Genomic DNA, 16158 nt, shown 5'->3' on the forward strand with positions numbered 1-16158 from the left:
TCTCCGCCCCCTCCTGCTGCACAGTCCCCTCTCCTGTGACCTAGGACACCACACCTGGGGCAAGGAGTCTGTGGAATGGCCACAGGGAGAGGGCTCTGTGAATGCAGAACGTCAGACACAAGGAACGCTGCTGCTGTTGCCTAGGTGTGTTAGAATTCAAGTGCTGGCGACCTACAAATTACACACAATGGTGGAAATTATGTAGCAGAGTATATACTCATTCTAAAATTAGATGGAAAAGCAACTCAGTCTTTTCTTATTCTGGATAATATTCACAAACATTAATTATGTGCCTAGTTTTCCTTATATATCACCACAAGAAATATTTTTAAAGTAGGTAATGACATTATAAATATTCAGCAGCAGGATTACCAAACAGAGCCATAACTAATATTTGTACATAGTTGTTTGGTGACATGCTAAAGTTTGTCAGAAACACCCACTGCAAACCTTTCAATAAACAAATAGTTGATTGATTAATTTTGAAAGATGGTTTTTTTTTGTTTGTTTGTTTTTTTTTTTGGACAGGCAGAGTTAGACAGTGAGAGAGAGAGAAACAGAGAGAAAGGTCTTTCTTCCGTTGGTTCACCCCCGAAATGGCAGCTACGGCCAGCACTGCGCTGATCCGAAGCAGGAGCCAGGTGCTTCCTTCTGGTCTCCCATGTGGGTGCAGGGCCCAAGTACTTGGGCCATCCTCCACTGCCTTCCCGGGCCACAGCAGAGAGCTGGACTGGAAGAGGAGCAACCAGGACAGAATCCAGCGCCCCAACTGGGACTAGAACCCGGGGTGCTGGCGCCACAGGCAGAGTATTAGCCAAGTGAGCTGTGGCGCTGGCCTGAAAGATGGTATTTTTAAAATGGAAATAGCATGTGAGCTTTCAATTATTGCTTTTCTTTTTTCTCCTTTGCCTCTTTACAAAAAAACAGCAAAAGGTGCAAAAAAAAAAAAAATCAAATGAGGACATGATAAAGTTCAGCATTCTACACTATTTAAAAGTAGTTGGAGCTTGAACCAGCACTTAAGATGCCAATTAAGATATGTGCATCCAAGATCAGAATACCTGGGTTCAAGTCCCAGCTCTGCTCCTCATTCCAGCTCTCTGCTGAAGCAGACCCTTGGAGGCAGCAGTGATGGTTCAAGAAGCTGGGTTCCTGCCACCCACATGTGAAATCAGGATTAAGTTCCTGGCTCCTGGTTTTAGCCCTGGCCCGGCCCTGGCCATTTCAGGCATTTGGAAGAATGAACTAGCATGTGAGAGCTCTGTCTTATCTCTCTCTGTGCCACTTCGCTTCTCCAATACGTAAAAATTTTAAAAATTAGTTGACAAAACTAAGCTGGCAGTTATAATTAGATGTACTCATAACTAATCCCTAAACTCACTTGGTCTCCAATCCTTTCTCCTTGAGTAAACTTGGATTTGGTACACTGTGACCACAGTTGGTCTGCAAAAAGAAGTGAGGAGTTCATGACTAGTTTTTCATAGATTAATCTATAATTCTGCATTCTTTTTTCAATTGGACTGCATGGAAACTGTTCGTACCTAGGGCAGTTTTTGTTCTTTGCACTTGCCTTTGGCTGGACATCAATCTGGCTTTTGTATCTTAGGGTAAGTGAGCAGAGCTTCTTATTTCATGGAAATGGCTACTGTGGCCAACTGCTGGGATCTGAGTGACAGACTACCACACTCAGGATCATGTCTGGTGCTGCACACGCCCGAGCACCAGGAGCTCCCAGCTGAGCCAAATGCCACAGCCCACCCCTTACCAGCCTGGGGTGGGGTTGTAGCAGCACAGCCCGTTACTATTGAGGAAGTTACCAGGGAAAGGGAAAAGGAGAGGGAGAAGATCAGCTCAGAGCCGGGTCATGAACTCATCCCTGGGAGGGCCTGCACTTCACAGACACAAGCCTCTTTAGAACTAAACTTCAGGGGTTAAAAACTTAACTCTTGATTTTGCAAGTGAGAAATCAAATACAGATTTTCCTGAAGTTGCTGCTAGCATATGAGCTAGAACAAACACCTCATTCTGTGGATTTTCATCCAGGGCATCCTCAACATGCGATCCTGCTGGTCAGTACTCAGCACCTGACGGTCACGGAGCATGTGACGTGCATCTCGTCTGAGTCCCTGAACCCATGAGCAAGCTAATGAAAGTTAGACACCAATAACCAGGCAGGACACTGACGTACTGTGTTCCACATTTTCTGAGATGTGTGGAAGGTGCTCTGGGGGAAAAAGGTATTAATAAAGAAAGTCTCGGGCCGGCGCCGTGGCTCACTAGGCTAATCCTCCGCCTAGCGGCGCCGGCACACCGGGTTCTAGTCCCGGTCGGGGCGCCGGATTCTGTCCCGGTTGCCCCTCTTCCAGGCTAGCTCTCTGCTGTGGCCAGGAAGTGCAGAGGAGGATGGCCCAGGTGCTTGAGCCCTGCACCCCATGGGAGACCAGGAAAAGCACCTGGCTCCTGGCTCCTGCCATCGGATCAGCGCGGCACGCCGGCCGCAGCGCGCCGGCCATTGGAGGGTGAACCAACGGCAAAGGAAGACCTTTCTCTCTGTCTCTCTCTCTCACTGTCCACTCTGCCTGTCAAAATAAATAAATAAATAAATAAATAAATAAATAAATAAATAAAATAAAGAAAGTCTCCAGGATTCAGCTTTTTTCAGTTTTTTGCTAAATAACAACATATTATTTTTGGCAAGCAAACAATGAAGCTCCTACTTCAGCAGAAGGAATACAGTCGGGTACTAGGCAGGTCCAATTTATATACACACAAGTAAACAAGTGGTCAACTATTTTTAAAAGTACCCGTTCTGACCAACGCTTAGCCAAATTCTGATCTTCTCAGAGGGCAGAAGTAGGTTATTTCTGTTCTGCCACCTACTGAATCCTGCTCCAACACTGCATTCTGGAACAAAATTATATGGGAAACCTGTTCTCCTCTAGGCTGACAGATAAGTTCTGTGGGAGCTGAGTGGCAGAGCACATGGCCTCTGCAGCCCCTTCGATCAGAGGGCCATCAGGGGAGTCTGGGGTCTATTGTTTTAAGTGCAGGCTTTTCCTAATCCTGGTATACCCTCTCTTTGTTTCACCCAGTGTGGTTACTTTAAAAAATTATTTATTTGAGGGGGCCAGCGCCTTGGCACAGTAGGTTAATCCTCTGCTTGCGGCACCAGTATACCATATGGGCGCCAGTTCTAGTCCCAGCTGCTCCTTTTCCAATCCACCTCTCTGCTGGGGAAAGCAGTAGAGGGTGGCCCAAGTGCTTGGGCCCCTGCACCCGTGTGGGAGACTGGGAAGAAGCTCCTGGCTGCTGGCTTCGGATCAGCGCAGCTCTGGCCGTTGTGGCCATTTGGGGAGTGAACCAACAGACGGAAGACATTTCTCTATGCTTCTCCCTCTCACTGTCTGTAACTCTACCTCTCAAATGAATAAATAAAATCATTAAAAAACAACTATTTATTTGAGGGACAGAGACAGAGAGCGAGAGCTCCCATCTTCTAGTTCATTGCCCAAATGCCTGTAACAGCCAAGGCTGGGCAAAGGCTGAAGCCAGGAGCTGGGAAATCAATAGCAGCCCCAGTGTGGGAGGCTGGAATCTAATCACTGAAGCCATTACCTGCTACCTCCCAGGGTCTGTGTTAGCAGGGGGCTGGAGTCAGGAGCTGGAAACTGGGATGCAGGTTTCCTAACAGCTGTCTTAACCACTAGGCCAAACATCTGCCCTCAGTTTGTTTACTTTTCATGTAACAATGCTAACACAGAGAAGGTTACAGGGAATAACATCAGACATCATGGTCCACCATCAGCTCTAGCAAAATCCAACATTTTGGCCATATTTGCCTGCAGACTTTTTAAATAAAATCAAACACTGCAGATACTATTAACAGCTCCTGGACACTTACCCATGATCTCACTCGTCCTCTTCCCTGCTGCTCTCCTGGGATGACTGCTGCCTGACTCTGGTAGGTGTCATCTCTAAGCACCCTGTTAGATTATAACTGCATGTAGGCTGGCGCCATGGCTCAATAGGCTAATCCTCCACCTGTGGTGCCAGCACCCCGGGTTCTAGTCCCGGTTGGGGTGCTGGATTCTGTCCCGGTTGCTTCTCTTTCAGTCCAGCTCTCTGATGTGGCCTGGGAGGGCAGTGGAGGATGGCCCAGGTCCTTGGGCCCTAACCCTCATGGGAGACCAGGAGGAAGCACCTGGCTCCTGGCTTCGGATCAGCGCAGCGCGCCAGCTGCAACGCGCTAGCCATAGCGGCCACTTGGGGGGTGAACCAATGGAAAAAGGAAGACCTTTCTCTCTGTCTCTCTCTCACTGTCCACTCTGCCTGACAAAATAATAATAATAATAATCTCCATGTGGGCAAATCCATACTAAGTATTGTTTTTCAAGCTTTCAGATCTTAAATAAATGGTATCTCCTAAACATATGTTTATTCCACTCAATAACATGTTTCTGAGATTTAGCTGCATCTCAGAAGTTAACTTCATTGTCCTATATCATTCTTCAAAATTGCCATAGACAATCGTAGGTTATTTCTCTACCACACACATTTTATGATTAGCTTGTCAAGATCCAAGAGAAGTCCTGTTGATATTTCAAAATGGAATTTATAAACTGTCATGTCTTCCATTTATAAGCTTATTAACTCATCACTGAACAAATATTATAAAGACTAAAAAATTCTGGAACTCTCTTAACCCTTAATTCTACTTTAGATATCAATCATAAGATACTAATCCTAAATATGTTAAAAGCTAGCTGGTTGTATTAAATGAGCATTATAAAATTATTTACAGTAGGAAAATGGGAATGATCTAAATATTAATGACACAGGACTAGTTAGGTAAGTTAGAATAAATATACCCAATGAAAAACTCTGATTAAAGAAAAAATATTAGAAAGAAAAAAAAGCATGCTATGAGGATATTTCTTCCATCAAAGCAAAATATATTGTGAAAGATAATATTTCCAAGCCAGTTACAAAGTAAGCACCTGGGTGTATCTTCAGAGATTAATTTATGATTCAAACAGAGAGTGCTTGAAAAAAGTAAAACACTCAGGGTCAGCGCTGTAGTTTAGTGGGCTGTCACCTCCTAGGGCCTGGCATCCAATATGGATGCCAGTTTGAGTCTTGGCTGTTCCTCTTCCAATCCAGCTCTCTGCTATTGTCTTGGAAAGCAGTGGAATATGGCCCAAGTGCTTGGGAACCTGCACTAGTGTGGGAGACCCAAAAGAAGCTCCTGGCTCCTGGCTTCAGATCAGCCCAGCTCCAGCCATTGTGGCCATTTGGGGAGTGAACAGGCAGATGAAAGACATTTCTGTCTCTCCCCTTCTCTGTAACTCTGCCTGTCAAATACATAAATAAAATCTTAAAAAAGCAAACATTCAGACAGTTTAGGGTCTAGCTCAATTCTTGATTATTTAAGTAATTTCTGGGAAATAGAATCACCTGTTTTCTAGTGGAAAAAAAGTATTTAGATATGGATTGGTTAGCAAACTTTTATAGGTAAAAAGGCATTCATTAAAATAACTATGTGCTGGCACTGTGGCATAGCTGTTAAAGCTGCCTTCTGCAATACCAGCATCCCACATGGGCTCTGGTTTGTCTCAGCTGCTCCACTTCCAATCCAGCTCCCTGCTATTGAGCCTGGGAAAGCAGCTGATGATGTCCCAAGTCAGCTTCTTCTTCTTTGTCTCTGTCTCTCTCTCTCTGTAACTCTGCCTTTCAAATAAATATTTTTTTAAAAAACTAACAGTTCATTCAAATTATTCTATCAGAAAGACTGCATATTTAATTTTCTCTGAAGTACAAAGGAGAGGAAAAAGCAGGAAATTTTCCATTTAAAAGTAGAAAAAAACTCCTATTCATTCACAATGGTGTACCAACAAGAAGAGGTCCTCGGGCTGGAGTTGTGGCACAGTGAGCTAAGTGACGGCCTGTGATGCCAGCATCCCATGTGGGCGCCAGTTCAAGTCCTGGCTGCTCCACTGCTGATCCAGCTCCTTGCTAATAATGTACCTAGGAAAGCAGCAGAAGATGACTCAAGTACCTGAGCCCCTGCCACCCACATGGGAGACCCAGACAGAGTTCCAGGATTCTGTCTTTGGCCTGACCCAGCCCTGATCTTTGCATCATTTGGGAAGTGAACCAGCAGGTGGAATATTTCTTCTGTCTCTCCCTCTCTCTGTAACTATGGCTTTCAAATAAATAAATAAATATACTTTTTTTTTAAATGAATGTCTTTATTGGGTGACCTGGAAACTTACCCACCCATCTGTCATTGGATGGCTTGTTTCTATAAGCTTTAGATAAATAAATCTTGTTTGATTTACCAAAATGCAGAAAAAGAAAAAAAGAAAGAGACAAAATTATTATTTCCATGGTTTGTACACATTATTTCCACGGTTTGCACTTTACCTTAAAGACATGAAAGGCTTCAAACTGGATGTTGGGACTTTTGTCTCGGAGAAGGTTCATCATCAGCTTCAGGTTCTCTGGCTTGCTGATGTACTTGGTCATAATGGCAAAGTTGTGGCGGTCCAGGATGAGCTCACCCAGCAACTGCACAGAAACACAAAATTAAGGGTATCACCTGTCTAGCAGTCGCCTTACCCAAATCATCTATCACTTTTTCTCCTTGAAAAACAAAATACACATGTAAAAACAGCTTCATAAAAAAACTGGAGAGTGAGGCCGGCGCTGCGGCTCATTAGGCTAATCCTCCGCCTTGCGGCACCAGCACACCGGGTTCTAGTCCCGGTCGGGGCGCTGGATTCTGTCCCTGTTGCCCCTCTTCCAGGCCAGCTCTCTGCTGTGGCCAGGGAGTGCAGTGGAGGATGGCCCAAGTCCTTGGGCCCTGCACCCGCATGGGAGACCAGGATAAGTACCTGGCTCCTGCCATCGGATCAGCACCGTGCGCCGGCTGCAGCGCGCCTGCCATGGCGGCCATTGGAGGGTGAACCAACAGCAAAGGAAGACCTTTCTGTCTCTTTCTCTCTCTCACTGTCCACTCTGTCTGTCAAAAAAATAAAAATTAAAAAAAAAACCTGGAGAGTGAAGTGCATGTTAAAGAACAAGCACAGGACTGGGGCTGGCGCTGTGGCCTAGTGGGTAAAGCTGGCATCTACAGTGCTGGCATCCCATATTGGTGCCAGTTAGAGTCCTGGCTGCTCCACTTCCAATCCAGCTCTCTACTATGGCCTGAGAAAGCAGTAGAAGATGCCCCAAGTCCTTGAGCCTCTGCACCCATGTGGGAGACCCGCTGTGGCATTTGGGGAGTGAACCAGTGGATGGAAGAACTCTGTCTCTCCTCTCTCTGTCTCTGTCTCTATCTCTGCAACTCTGCCTTTCAAATAAATAAATAAATCTAATTAAAAACAAGCATAAAAGCAGGATTCATTTTAAGCTTTTCACAGTTTGCTAATGTCAGTGCTTACTGCATTTTTTAAGGCTGGTCATTGCTGAAGTTCCCCAAGAAATGGCCAAAAATTATTCATTATTTTCATCACTGACTTTATTTTCATTATATTTGAAAGGAAGAGAGAGATATCTTTCCTATACTGGTTTATTCCCCCAAATGCCCATGATAGCCAAGGCCAGGCCAAAGCTTCCTTCTCTTGTTCCTCACATGAAATTAATGTTCAAGATCTGACCAGTTTTTGTTTCTAAATGTCCATTTTGAAAAATCCATAATTTTAAAAATTTCTTTGAGTGTCACAGAGAAACAGAGAGAGAGGTTCCTATGCCCTCAACAGCCAGGCTGGTCTAGGGCTAAAACCTCTGTGCCCCTTCCAGCCTAACTGTGTGATGTGTGTGATGTGTGTGGGGGCTGCTGGGAAAGTCAGATTCCTACAATCCAGAATCCTTTCTCCAAAAGGCAGAAAGAAACAAAGAGGTTTTGTTATCCAGTAAGCATATTCAGAACACAATAATGTGGGTAAAGGCAAAAAAGAATTGTGAAGGCGTAAAATTCCACCTTATTTATACAGCCAGGAGGCTACAATCTATCACACACTGGGCTCAAGGGTGAGGGTCGGTCGGCGCCACGCCTCAATAGGCTAATCCTCCACCTAGCAGCACTGGCACACCGGGTTCTAGTCCCGGTTGGGGCACCGGATTCTGTCCCGGTTGCCCCCTTCCAGGCCAGCTCTCTGCTGTGGCCAGGGAGTGCAGTGGAGGATGGCCCAAGTGCTTGGGCCCTGCACCCCATGGGAGACCAGGATAAGCACCTGGCTCCTGCCATCAGATCAGTGCAGTGCGCCGGCCGCAGCGCGCCAGCCATGGCGGCCATTGGAGGGTGAACCAACGGCAAAAAGGAAGACCTTTCTCTCTGTCTCTCTCTCTCACTGTCCACTCTGCCTGTCAAAAATAAAATAAAATAAAAAGGGTGAGGGTCACCTGGCCCCTGAAGGGGATTCAGAGCACCTGGAGCACCCTAGGTGCTCCTTCAGAGGGCACCCTCAGTTCACCTGGCATTTGAAGCAGCTATTTGTTACAGCAAATTGCCTATACCTGAACTCAACAGTCCCTGCTATCTGATAAGCCAAAGGGAACAGCTTGGAGAAAAGCACCTGGGCTAAACTCCAGTGCGACAGCAGAGAGCAGTGATACCTTCTATATAGGACATATCAAAGGGATGGCTCGCAGCCCACAGGACAAAACCCCTCCTATAAAGAATCACCTCTGCTGTTAAATTGCGAAGAGCCTTGCTTAGCTAGCTTCTGAAGAATCTATCTATGTATCTATTTATTGTCAACTATCATATCTATCATATATACATATATATCATATATAGACACATCCAAGTATTTAGGAAAAGGAGTAATTTCATGTTTAAAAATTTACCCTTGAGGCAGGCATTAGCCTAGCAGTCAAGAAACCCGCATCCCATATTGGAGTTCTTGGGTTGAATTCCTAATTCCAGCTTCTTGCTAATGCAGACCCTGGGAGGCAGCTGTGATGGCTCAAGTAATGGTGACACTCACCTACACAGGAGACTTGCATTGAGTTCTGGGCTCCAGGCTTTGGCTTTTAGTCTGGGCCTAGCTCTGGCTGTTATGGGCATTTGAGGAGTGAACCAGTAGATGAAACATCTCTTTCTCTTTTTCTGTCTCTCTTAGCTCTCAAATAAATAAACTTAAAATATTTAAAAATTTTCTCTTAAAACTCCCTCTTTCAGTAAGTGTTTGTCGAAGTTAATTTATGAGTTAGGTTCCTATTAAGTCACTTCAATTTTTATTACATAGGGTACCCTATATAAAAATTCCATCCAATCTATTCACTGCTAATTCAATTGCACAACTTTTCTGAGATAACTTATTGTGTTAAATCACTTGAGTAACAACACTGAATCTTTAGCCATTAAATGTAAATCTATTTTAAGCTAATACTGATAGTGACAAAATCCTACATTCCACTAATAATACAAAGCCTATAAAGCAAAACCATATTAAGTAAATTGAGAAAATCACATTTTGCTTATTGAATTTCATATTTTAATGCTTCAAAGTATACAGTAAAACCATTCAGCAAGTAGAAGTCTTTTTAAAATAGTGATTTAATGAAATCGACCAGAGCCAAAAACACTGCCCAAATTCCACCAACCTTCTTTTGAATTATAATCTTTCTTGCTAATAATTAAATGCCAGGCCTCTGAAGAAGATAAGAAATAAATCCCTAAGCTCTGTCACATGAGGGAAGGAATCTGACTGGCAATTATTCTTTACTGACACTAGGAATCCAAGGACCTTAAGATGGTTCAGGAAAATTTAGAATATGATTAACAAAAAGCAGCAGTAGCAACGACTTTCCAGTCAGAAAACAGCCTAGGACTTAAGACAGTGTGTTAATGACCAAGTCATTTAGGATTATTTTAACAGTCTGACTTCCATGTATTTAAATGTGGTTATGTCAAAACAGGATACACGGTACCAGATTTAACTCCCCCCAAAAGGAAAAACCAAAACAGCTTCAGCAGAGCTTCTCAGAACATTTTGCTATCAAAGAATAAGCAATACTTAATTAATTTGTTTCTATATGAACCCGATTTCACAGTCATGTTTTTGTTCCCTCAAATACAGTGCTAGAAGACCATTTTAGAAACATCTTTGCCTGTAATCTAGCACTCAAAAGAAGTCAATTATTCAGAAACCACTTGAACAGTTTCTACATTCTTACATGTTTTATCGGCTTTCTAGCAGGTTTTTTTAAAAGTTTAAGAACAACTTCATTGGTGGTTCCAGAGGGAGTGACATGTACATTCGGGAAGAGCTGAGTCAAGGCTGGCCAAGATTGAACAGGAGTGTTCTAGACAGAGGGAAAGCAACGCAGAAAGAGGCCCCAGAAGTGGACATTCGGATAGAAAGTAACTGTCAGCCCCACGACTCTGTTTAGGGTCCTGGAGACTCACTGAGAACAACTGTCACACGAAGAAAGTTCCGATCACTGCTGAAAATGCCACAAGGACACTTTCTAGAGACTCGACTTCATCTTTCTTCCTGCCAATCTGGTTCACTTCAGTTCATATCTGACAGACTCCTACTGAAAAGAGAAAGGATCTGGATAATTTATGAGGGATGCCTACAGCTGGCCCTTCAGAGCAAGGTCACCCCTCTTCCAGGGCCTCTATCTGTTAGAACACGGACGAGGTTCTGGCAGTCCTGGGAGGTCCTTCATGAAGACTTCCCTTTTCCAGGTAGCTGCAGTGGCAATGGCTGCTGCCTTATCTCAGGTGCTCTCTGCAAGCTCCCTGCCCACGAGGGAGTAGGGCTCTGAGGGCCCTGCCTTCGCCTGGAAGTCAGCTCCAGCCTGTAGAGTAGCACACTCCGGGCTTCTGTTCTCAGTGGGTCACCTTGTACAGGTTCCACGCCAAAGGAAAAATCAATCAAGTATGCTGACAGATGGGCTGAAAACTGGCCTGTCTGCTAACAAGGAAAGCTGGAGCAGCAGGGCACCAACACAGGGCAAAGTGGGTCATGGCTGATGCCAAGTCAGTTTATAAAATCATGGCATTGCCCGAGCTTAAACTTACACCCACTGTTTGGAAACAAAGGCATGGCTCTATGAATATCATCATCCTGACATGCAAAATTAAGACAACTGTGACATTCAGCATGCCAGCACATTGTACAAAGTGCCTGGCTGAAAACAGTCAAGAATACGCCTTTGAGTATCTGATGGGATCTGAAGGGCAGAGATGTAGCTGCAGGCCAGACCACAGCCCTCAGGAGCTTGCCCACCTTCCCTGGGCCCCAGTGGCTGCCTCCAGGCACCACTGCACTGAGGAAGAGCCAGCCTCATGGGCCTCATTCTGCTGGGCTCCCTGGTACCTCCACAGGCATTTCATAGGAGATATAATTTCAAACAGCAATTGTTGTTTATTTTCACATGCACACTCCTTATTCAGACTCATTCTAATTTTTTTACAAATTAAATACCACTCCTCTGGGCAGGCTTGTGTTACAGCAGTTAAGTCCCACTTGGAACCCACACAACTCATTATTAGAGTGCCTGGGGGTTCTGTCTGGGCTCCTCTACTTCTGATCCAGCTTCCTGCTAATGTGCACCAAGGAGGCGGTAGGTGGTAGCTCAAGTAGTTGGGCCCCTGCCACCGATGTGAGAAACCCAGATTGGGTTCAGGCACCTGGCTTTGGCATGGCCCAACCCTGGCTGTTGCAGGCATCTGGTAATGAACAGCAGATAGAAAGAAAATCTTTGTCTCTCTGCCTTTCAAATAAAATGAAAATTAGTTAAAAAAGAAAAAAGAATCTCTGCGGCTGGTGCTGTGGCATTGCAGTAAAGCTGGCACTGCATCCCATATGGGCGCTGGTTTGAGACCCGGCTGTTCCACTTCCAATCCAGCTACCTGCTATGGCCTGGGATAGCAGTAGAAGATGACCAAGTCTTTGGGCCCCTGCACCCATGTGGGAGACCCAGAAGAAGCTCCTGGCTCCTGGCTTCAGATGGGGGCAGCTCTGGCCGTTGCAGCCAACTGGGGAGTGAACCAGTGGACGGAAGACCTCTCTCTTTTTCTCTCTCTGCCTCTCGTTCTCTTGCTGCGCAACTCTCTCAAATAAATAAATAAATCTTAAAAAATTTTAAAAAGAGGCCGGCGCCGTGGCTCACTAGGCTAATCCTCCACCTTGCGGCGCCGGCACACCGGGTTCTAGTCCCGGTCGGGGCGCCGGATTCTGTCCCGGTTGCCCCTCTTCCAGGCCAGCTCTCTGCTATGGCCAGGGAGTGCAGTGGAGGATGGCCCAGGTGCTTGGGCCCTGCACCCCATGGGAGACCAGGAAAAGCACCTGGCTCCTGGCTCCTGCCATCGGATCAGCGCGGTGCGCCGGCTGCAGCGGCGGCCATTGGAGGGTGAACCAACGGCAAAGGAAGACCTTTCTCTCTGTCTCTCTCTCTCACTGTCCACTCTGCCTGTCAAAAATAAAAAAAAAATAAAAAAATTAAAAAAAAAATTAAAAAAAAATTTAAAAAAGAAAATATTTTTCTTTAAGTACTTAAGAAGTGGCCACATTTCATATTTCAAGATCTTTGCGTTAAACATAATTGAAGCATGTTGTATCATGGGGGAGGCACTGTAAGTAGCCCACAGTACAACAGTGGCTGGCTAGAAAGTTCAAGGAATGGGATCTAGCAATGAAATATGGGAAAAAAATTATTTAGGAAAATGTTACAAATCTTAGAGATAAGTATACCCAATAAGACAGAACTCCATTAACATTTCAATTCTATAAAATAATGTAAATGTCCTGCCTCAGATACCTTGTGGAAGTAACCAGATGAATAATAAGTGCATGGAAAGTAGAAATCAGAGTATTCCTGCTCAGAAAGAAAACCACACCTAAGCTGACTTAAGTAGAAGTGTAATTCTCTCCTAGAGACTATTTCCTGGGGATGGAAAGAAATTACTCTTGGAATGAAAGGAAGATAGGGATTATAGGGATTATAGTTTATAAGGAAGAAGCAGGAGACGTTTATAATTCTCTTTCAGGTTACCTTGAAACAGAATAGACAGAAAGAAATGATCTTGTGTCTCTTATATGTCTCTGTTAACTAGACTGAGGTGTTTTCCAAAGAAGACAAAAGAGAAAAGTAACAGTGACAAAACATGACACACAAAATACAAAAAATTAAATTTACTCTCTCAATTTTAAGCACAGTAATTGATAAATTCTTATTATCTTTATTTTGGGGTAGGAAAACAGCTTTTTACTATGAAATAATATTTACACAGTACAGTCATTACGTAACATATACTTTTCAGGTTACTCATTGAAAGACACTTTTTCTGTATTCACTAGTCCACTGATCGATATCATTTGCTAACAAGATATTGACTCTAATTTAAAGAAACTGTATATTACCTTTAAGGATTGTCTCTTAGTCACATAATTCTCAGACTGAAGCAATTTCTCATAGTCTTCAAAAATCTAATGAAAAGAAAATAAACATGAGAGAGAGTAGAAAAGCAGCAGGTCTAGGCTTTGTGCCCTCCTCTGCAGGGTCCCGGCCTGCCTTGCACCTCTGTGTATTTAACTGGGGCCGATCAGCATTGTCTGCATGGAGCTTTCACTGTTTCATCAGGAAGATACTGTGGATGGAGAAGTCAAGTGACACAAGAGCCTCTCTTCTCTATTTTATACTAGCTCTACGAATCAGAAGTTGAATTGAAAAATGGAATCATTTTGAGTCCTCTCAATAAATTGAGTACAAACCTAAATTAAAAGTAGTCAGATGTACTTTTTCCCTTAATTTCTACTCTCTGAATTTTTTGTGTATTATCCTTGAATGTAAAGTGTTTTTGCACACCATACTTACCTCCCTCACTCTAAGGTAAAGTTAAGGGGCTGTTGCAACAGACTTTGTCATAGGCTGGTTTAGTCTTCTATTTGCATTTATTATTATTGTTTTTTAAAGATTTATTTATTTATTTGGAAGGCAGAGTTCCAGAGAGGCAGAGGCAGAGAGAGAAGTCTTCCAACCACTGGTTCACTCCCCAGATAGCCGCAACATCTGGAGCTGTGCTGATCCGAAGCCAGGAGCCAGGAGCTTCCTCTGGGTCTCCCATATGGGTGCAGGGGCTCAAGGACTTGGGCCATATTCTACTGCTTTCCCAGGCGATAGCAGAGAGCTGGATCAGAGAGGAGCAGCCAGGACCTGAACTGGCACCCATATGGGATGTTGGCACTGCAGGCAGAAGCTTTACCCACAGGCCACAGCACTGGCTCCTGCATTTATTATAATTTCTTATGAATCTTTCCTTAACTTCCATCTAGCACATATAGTTACTGAATAGCAAAACTATATATAGTAACAGTTCATTACCTACATTAAAAAATAAGTCATTTTCCTTTAGTCTTGAAGCTTTTGGATGCCTCTGGAAAGAACAATTATCTTCCCTTTACGTTTTATACTTGCCTCCAAGTACTCCAATTGATTCCATGGATTTTGATTGAGAATTTTAGGATATGAATATTACTTTAGATTTCATGATTACATAATTCTTAATTTTCAATCAAAGGAAGATCAGGAAGCAATCTATGAATAAGTGGTACACAATTCTGTGATTTAGAAGTGTGAAGATCTATTACTGATAGGTAGGGGATTCCACATCTTTCCAGAGTCTAGGAAATTGAATCAGGTGATTTAGTATGGGTTGGTCACAGGCCTATGATGTACCTAACACTCTACTAAGGCTGTATACTGTTGGGAGGGTGTAAATTCATCAGTAGAAAGTACTTTTCTCTTGGTTGTTACATAATTTTCTACCAAAGATTCCAACCAATAGATACTTTCCTTAATTTACTCATTACTACCATAAATGCTATATATAAGGAGTCTTCAAAATTTTTAATAGAAAATATGTATTATCAAAAAACAGCAGGCCGGCGCCGCGGCTCACTAGGCTAATCCTCCGCCTTGCGGCGCCAGCACACCAGGTTCTAGTCCTGGTCGGGGCGCCGGATTCTGTCCTGGTTGCCCCTCTTCCAGGCCAGCTCTCTGCTGTGGCTAGGGAGTGCAGTGGAGGATGGCCCAAGTGCTTGGGCCTTGCACCCGCATGGGAGACCAGGAGAAGTACCTGGCTCCTGCCATCGGATCAGCGCGGCACGCCGGCCGCAGCGCGCCGGCCATTGGAGGGTGAACCAACGGCAAAGGAAGACCTTTCTCTCTGTCTCTCTCTCTCACTGTCCACTCTGCCTGTCAAAAAAAAGAAAAGAAAAGAAAAGAAAAGAAAAGAAAAGAAAAGAAAAGAAAAGAAAAGAAAAGAAAAGAAAAGAAAAGAAAAGAAAAGAAAAAACAGCATGAATTTCAAAAATTTTTGCATTCCATTTTCCCCACACATGTGAAATTGTCTGTTGCTTTTATGAATGACGACCAAAAGAATCCACTAACCGCACACATATAAACATTTAAAACTTGCTGGCTTGGGATGTATTATGAATGGCTCAGTGCTCCTTTCAGAGAGCAGATGGCTTTGCTGCTGACACATGCCAGGCACTATGCTGGGCGACGGGGACAGAGTAGTGGCGTTAACGGACATGTGTAAAATGCCTAAAATCCCAGGAAAAACTAACTGTGGATGCTGTTGCTATCACCACTGGGATGATGATAACGCTGATGGTGACCAGTTCCCCCTTGTCAGAGTCACAGTCTAGACCTGTGCTCTCCACTACAGGACTTTAGGTGGTTACAGAACATGTGAAACGTGGCTACTTCAAGTTGGGATGTGCTGTAAGTATAAAATAAACACCAGAGTTTGAAGACTCAGCACAAAAAGCAATGTAAAAGAACTCAGTCATTTTGATTATACATTAAAATAATATTTTTAGACTAAATAGGAGTATATTACTAAAATTAATTTCACCCATTTCTTTTTATATTTTTAGTGGCTCATATGAGTTAGATAGTGGCTCATACATGTAACTTGCATTGTATCTTGACTGGACAGTGCTGGGCTAGGGTATCTGAACCAACAGGAACAGGTCTGTGCGGTTTTGCTTGTAGATTTGTGCTGTGTTCTATTTCTGTCATGCTGCTTCCATTGTCATACATTTAGCAAAAGTATAGCTGCTCTTGGATGGTTCTGTTGATTCGATATTCATTGACTACACCAAATGCATTGGCATCAAGTTAGGCATTAGG

At 43.9% G+C, this 16158-nt stretch overlaps 1 protein-coding gene across 30 annotated transcripts in view; it reads right to left on the reverse strand.

Annotated features, from left to right (window-relative positions):
- The window catches only part of CAB39L (calcium binding protein 39 like), a 122121-nt gene that overhangs the window by 14063 nt on the left and 91900 nt on the right, over positions 1-16158 (reverse strand). For all 30 annotated transcript variants that reach the window (XM_070048875.1, XM_070048870.1, XM_070048885.1 and 27 more), the window contains 2 exons: positions 13380-13445; positions 6424-6567 (listed from right to left, as the gene is read on the reverse strand). In XM_070048875.1, coding sequence (XP_069904976.1) covers positions 6424-6567; positions 13380-13445 — 210 coding nt within the window. The remainder of the gene's footprint in view (positions 1-6423; positions 6568-13379; positions 13446-16158) is intronic.

The sequence above is a fragment of the Oryctolagus cuniculus genome, chromosome 9 (assembly GCF_964237555.1).
Source record: "Oryctolagus cuniculus chromosome 9, mOryCun1.1, whole genome shotgun sequence".
Taxonomy (NCBI): domain Eukaryota; kingdom Metazoa; phylum Chordata; class Mammalia; order Lagomorpha; family Leporidae; genus Oryctolagus; species Oryctolagus cuniculus.